Source organism: Equus quagga, chromosome 17, assembly GCF_021613505.1.
Source record: "Equus quagga isolate Etosha38 chromosome 17, UCLA_HA_Equagga_1.0, whole genome shotgun sequence".
NCBI classification, from domain to species: domain Eukaryota; kingdom Metazoa; phylum Chordata; class Mammalia; order Perissodactyla; family Equidae; genus Equus; species Equus quagga.
The window spans coordinates 52,581,208-52,587,474 of NC_060283.1; the positions used below are offsets into that span (position 1 = coordinate 52,581,208).

General features: G+C 56.1%; 1 protein-coding gene across 1 annotated transcript in view; it reads right to left on the bottom strand.

The window, feature by feature from the left end:
- Positions 1–4,835: 4,835 nt before the first annotated feature.
- The window catches only part of IGFBP2 (insulin like growth factor binding protein 2), a 25,431-nt gene continuing 23,999 nt past the window's right edge, over positions 4,836–6,267 (bottom strand). The window contains exon 4 of the mRNA XM_046644663.1: positions 4,836–5,300. Coding sequence (XP_046500619.1) covers positions 5,136–5,300 — 165 coding nt within the window. The 3' untranslated portion in view covers positions 4,836–5,135. The remainder of the gene's footprint in view (positions 5,301–6,267) is intronic.

A 6,267-nucleotide genomic window follows, 5' to 3' on the forward strand; every position in this document is an offset into this window, starting at 1 on the left:
GGCGTCTCCTCCCTACCCTACAACCTCATCTGTGAACTCCCTGCTCATCTACAGAAGTCCTTTTGGATCCTGGCTCCCAGCTGCCCCTCCCCTTGTCCTGCCCCCACCTGGCACAGGTCAGTGGTCGTTGGGACATCCCACACAGCACCTCGGTGATCATACATTCACCTAGGCTCCTTGTGATCCAGAGGACTGGGCTGGGGTCAGGAGTCTGCCGTCTGCCACCCTCACCCCAGTGGTGTGGTGGCCGCTCTGTTACTCCCGCAGCTGCACCAGTCTCACCTCCATCCACCGAAGCCACACCCTGAGCCCGGGACTCTAATGCATTCCACATGAAAAATCGGAAAATCCCACTCTCCCATTCAGTGAGAGAAATGGGACGAGGGAGCTGCCTCGTCAGCATTTTACTTAGTGGAGAAGGAGAGTCTGTGGTCTCCCCCATTCTATCTTTCCATCCGTCAACACTCTCTTGCTCTGCTTCCTCCCCTAAGGAGGTGGGAGCCCATGGCTCCACAGTCAGTTTCCGCTTGTGCGGGTCTCGCCTGCTCTGGATAAACCTCACCAGCCAATATGGTCACTCCTGCAGGGCACCGCGGAGCCTTGCTGGAGAAATTCCCACCATCATGCGGGCTGACATCACCACAGAATGTCCAGGCTCCACCTCCTGCCTGGAGAAGCTACTAGGGGCCCCAGCTGGGCCGTCTCCCTCCCACTTTCCCCTCCCGTCTACAACACACTGTGTGCATCTCCCCACACTGCCTTCTCCCTGTCAGAGAAAACCTAGACCCACCTGTGCGACTGTCTTATTTTCCCATTCCCCACCCCACACACACAGTGGGCCACAAAACCACCGCCGTACTCTCCTTGCCTCTCACATCAGCGCTCCTCTGTTTCCAAGGGACGGCCCCCTTCCTTCAATCTCCCCACCGGCTGCTACCCGTCCTCCACCAACCACCCCCTCTCCCGCTGCATAGGTGACGGAGGAGAGGGAGGGGAGGGGATGGATATGAACAGTATCTTGTAGATGGAACCGATGGGACTTGACCATGAATTGGATGTCAGGATAAGGATAATGGAAAGTCAAGGATGTCTTCTCCCCCCAGCGACCCCCAGGCAACGCACATTGCACTCGTCTCATAAACTCCGGTACTGTGCCTGCCTTATTTTATCTTACACCGTACAAAGGACAAATTCGACAAGAACAAAATTCGAAACCATCATCTTTCCTCTAAACTACCCCTCTTCTCCCTTCTCCTCCGCCTCCCCGTATTCTTCCTCCTCTCTTTGCTGTCTCAGAGAATGGCACCACCTCCGCCCAGTGGCCCACGCCTGACCCCCAGGCATCATTCTTGACTCCTCATTTACCCCCACACCCGATAAGTCTCCAAGTCGCAGGAACAAGCTACCTCATTGACAACTCTCAAATCTGACCCTTCGCTTCACCTCCCCTGCCTAGTTCAGATCACGCTCACTTCCTCCGGGATCATTGCCGTTTCCTCCCGCCAGGCCCTTCCACCCGCTCCATGTCATCCACGCTGGAATCTCAGCTGGAGTTCACTCTCTAAAACCCAGATCAGTCATGCCCAGCTTCGGCCTAAATTTCTTCCTCGGCTCTTGAGAGCTTTCAGTGCAAAGTTGAAATCCTTCAGTATGACACACCAGGTCCTTCCTGACAAGCTCTCTCCGGCCTCCTCTTCAGCTACTCCCCTGCCTGAACCCTCCCTTTACCACAGGAAACCCTGACCACCGCCAGGGCTACACGTCCATTGTACATAGTTCAAGCTCTGTCTGGATCCTGCCATACACACACACACACACATCCCTCCTTTCCCCGAATTCCTACTTCCTCCTTACAACTCTGACTCTGCACCCTCTCTGAGACACAGATGTCCATCCTTCTGGTGCACCTGGGCACACCTCCGTCACAGCCGGGGTCATTCCTCCACTAGAACGTCAGCCCTTCAGGGCAGGAACCAAAGTCTCATCTTCCTTCACTTTCATCATCATCCTAAAACCCTAACACCGAGCCTGGGATACAGTACCAGCTATGTGTTGGCAGCACTTGGTATATGTCAGAATGATTTCATGTTCCCAAAGCAATTCTTTGAGATAGAAATTATCCCAATATTTAAAGATGAAGTAAATGAGGTTCAGAGGTTAGAAATGGGTCCAAAGTCATATGGGTCATAAGTAGTAGAGCCCAAATTCTGTTCAAAGGCTGCCTCACCTCCAAGCCCACGCTCTCAACCACGTCACATGTAGCTAGCTAGCAGTCAGGCCTCGCCTGACAGACACAGCCACCGCAGCAGTGACTCCAAATTCAGAGGACATCAGAACAGGCCAGCTTCCTGGGCAGCAGCCTGTGCAGTCCCACAGGGCCCCGGGCTCGGTTTAATGCTCTGTTGTCACTGTCTCGAAATTCTTACTAATTTCTGAACAAGGGGCCTGAATTATCCTTTTGCCCTGAATCCTACAAATTAGGTCACCTAGAAATTAGGTGATTCTACAAATTAGAACCACCCTAGAGGCATGTTTCAATGCAGATTCCCAGGTCCCCTCCCAAGCCTCCAGCGCAGGAATGAGTCCCGCGATTCCTCGAGTTTAACAAATTGACTCCTTCTGGACTCCCGGGACCATCTCTGAAGCAAGACTCTCTGAGACGCTGTGTAAATTCAGCTGCAGTTCTGGGCGCTGCCACACAGTGGCAGTAGAGTCCCAGTGTTGGTCAACTGCCGGGCTTTCAACGAGCAGCTCAGTTCCAGATCAGCTCGACATCAAGATCCCTGTCCAGCCAAGCATCTTCCCACAGGGGGCATTTATGCCTTCCCTCAGCCGCAGTCTTTGGGTCACACTATACATCAGTTAGTGTGGCTCCTGCAGCCACAGCACAGCAAGGCACTGCTCGCACACTGGTAACACCCACTTCTTTAGAGGGTTTAGAGGCCGTGGGCAAGTGGGACAAAGATGGGCAGGAAGACTGTGACATCTTCAGGAGCACTCTGCACAAATAGTACAGAAAGGACCCAAGTGAGTTGGCAACCATGGGGCATGCGGGCTCACTCCAGCCATGGCCTGGTCAGAATCCCTCCCATCCTAGACAGTCCTACAGTTCTCGAGGTACATTCACAGCCACTGGCTCACATTGACACTATCCTGTTATTTGAGGGTGAAACCATCCCCACCAGAGGGATGAGGAAAACTGAGGCTCAGAGAAGGCGAGTGACACAGCTCTCGGGCAATGGAATAACGAGGGGTGGATCAGGATTCAAACCCAGCTGTCCAAATGCCAGCATTCTTCTTGCCTCCTCCCTGGCTCTGCATTAGAATCAACCAGGAAGCTTAAAACTAACTAAATAAAAAAGTCCTGCGTGGGCTCCGCTCCAGACCAATCAGACCAGCATCTCTGACGGTGGGCCCAGCCGGCAGATTCAAACGTTGCCAAAGTTGAGAACTGCTACGCTTGCTCGGAGAGACAGCCGCCGCTGCCCACGGGGAGGGGACGGAGAGGGGGGCACCCACCAGTGGATGAAGGGAATCAGGCCCCAAGCAGGGACTGCTGACCCACGAGGCACAGATGCAGCGGGGCCTGTAGCCCCCTAGGTTCTCCCATCACACCCGCCCCGGCCCGCGGGCGGCAGTGTAACGCAGGGGCAGCATCCCTGCTCGGCAGATAGGGGCCATGGAGGTTGGGCAACTTCTCCTCATCGGTAAAGAGGAGCTAACAACAGCACCTCATTTGTGGATTCACGAGGATTAACTGAATCGACGTACTTCCGGGGCGGCCAGCCACTGGCTGCTGGACCCAGTGTCCTGCTGGCCTTGGCCTGGGGCAGCCCAGCAATGTGGCCCGGGGTCTGTCTGCTGGGGAGGACCTGGTTTTCTTCTACTCCAGCGAGAGCAGCTCACCGCACGGGAAAGGCCCAGGTGTCACTCTTCCCTCCCATGAGTTGCCAGGAGGGTCAGGAGGGAGGTGGATCGATGGGACAAAGCTGCCTGTCCACTCCTCTGGGGCAGGAAGGGATCAGACCCCAGACACAGAAGAGGGGGTAACATGAAAGATGGGGCTCAGTGCCCCGTGCTGGGGAGGGGGCGGGGGTGGGCCGTGAGCCCTACAAGGCGAGCCCGCCTTCCCTGTGGCCCACTGCAGTCGGGGAGCCCCCTGGAATTCGCCGGGGCTGAGGGGCGGACAGAACAAAGGGGGAGCTCTCTCACAGGATTTTGCTTCAGAAGTAGCGCCCGCGTGTGCGCCTGTGTCCTAGTCCCTTTGTTAACATTGCTGCTCTGGAGCCAAATGAGGACTTGGGCCCCACAGCGCAGAGCCTGAATTCTCACCATCTTTGTGAATGGCTGGCCCACTACAGCCCAGCTCCCTTTCCGTGGGGCTGAGTTGACGGCCCCCCGTACAGAAGGGAGATCTCCTTATTTCGGGGGTCAGAGGCCCCCAGTCCCCACGTTTCCCTGTTCCCTTTCTCCTTTTGCGGTGTCATCTGAAGGAGGAACACAGACATGCTCCACGTCTCCTTCCGCGGTGCCCACGGGGGCGGGCTGGGGACAGAGCCTCGGCTGGGAGACCGCAGATGCCCAGGGCTGCCCTGGAGGGTCCCACCTGCATTCTGACTTCGCGTTTCCATAAGCCAACGTCATTGGAGGCAGGAGTGTCCCCTTCCTCCTGCGCAGCCTTCTCATTCCCGGGTTACGAGTGGGAGACCGAGGCTGTGCCTTTCCCGTTTCCCCGGGAGCCGGGGGCAGGGCCGGATGGAGACAGGCTAACTGGCCTCCAGCCTAGGGGCCTCTTTCCCAGGGGGACCCCACAGACTCAGGCACAAGACACATGCTTTCTTTTTCCTTCCTTTAATCTTAAGCAAAAGAGACACAGGGGTTCAAAAATAAAAATTTCTTTTCCCCCCTCCCAAACCTGTACCCCAGCTCCCACTGCAACCACGCCCTCCTCCCCAGCAGAAGCGAGGGCGCAGGCATCTCCCGCCGGGGAGGGGGAGGGCGAGGGTGTGCTGGTCTCTTTCCAAATATAAATACAAGTGGCGGAGCTCCTGGAGGACCCTCCCGCCCCCGCGCTGGGGCCCCCTCTGCAGGTGCTTGGGGAGGGGGCGGGGCGCCAGGCACCGGCCGGCTGTGGTTTACTGCATCCGCTGGGTGTGCACCCCGCGAGCCTCCTGCTGCTCATTGTAGAAGAGATGACACTCAGGGTCTCCCCGGATGGTGGGCGCCCCCTGGATCAGCTTCCCCGTGTTGGGGTTCACACACCAGCACTCCCCGCGCTGCCCGTTCAGAGACATCTTGCACTGAGGAGAGAGAAGAGGAGGTCGTGAGGACATCCCCCCCGCCACCAGCTTTCCTTCCTGCGCTCAACCCAACGGTCCACTGAGCCAGGAGCATGCGCGGAGCCGGACTGCGGGAGGATGCTTCGCAAGCGTGAACATGCGCCAGGGGTTCTCACCAAAACGCAGACTCCCATCCAGGAGGTCGGGGGACTTGAAATTTTGCACAGCAAAAAAGCTCCCATGTGATGCTGGTGATGCTGGCCCAGGGGCCACGCTCTGGCTAGCAAAGCTGCTGGGGATGCCCAAAGAGGAAAAGACAGCCCCACACACAGGGAGGGCCCTCCAGTGGGGGACCTAGTGTACTGGGGTTCAGTGACAGTGTGAGGTGACAAACGAATGTAATGGTGAAAGTCAGTGCTGGCACAGGTCGTCCTATGTGCCAGGCAATATGTTCAAATTCTAAACGCTGCTCGTTTCCGGTTTACGTCTAACATATACATTCATTTAATCTTCACAACCGCCTGGTCAGTTAGGTACCATCATTTCACCACTTTACTGACGACGAGGCAGAAGCCCAGATGACTGAAGTAACTTGCCCAAGGTCACACAGCTAATAAGAGGCATAGCTGAGAATGTAAACCCAGGCATTCTCGTCCCCGCTCTTCCTCATAAACTAATTCCTCTTGTAAATCCCTTTCATCACCCGGAAGGTACAGCACACGGACTGTTTTTCATTAGAACAGATCACTATTTCTTCTCTTCATCTCCATGAAGTAGTGGGCTTACACTTAGAGGGCACGTGCACAAATATATAGCTTTTAACACTAGACCGATGTTTAGAGGGCAAGATGCCGGGGCTGTGAAGGAGGTGGGGAAGTGAGACCCCCCGAAGGGATCAGCAGAGCCCATCGCCCACCCCTTGGCTTCGCACATCTGCCCTTTGATCAATGCTGACTCCCCATTGGAACCATCAGCGGAGCTTCTGAAA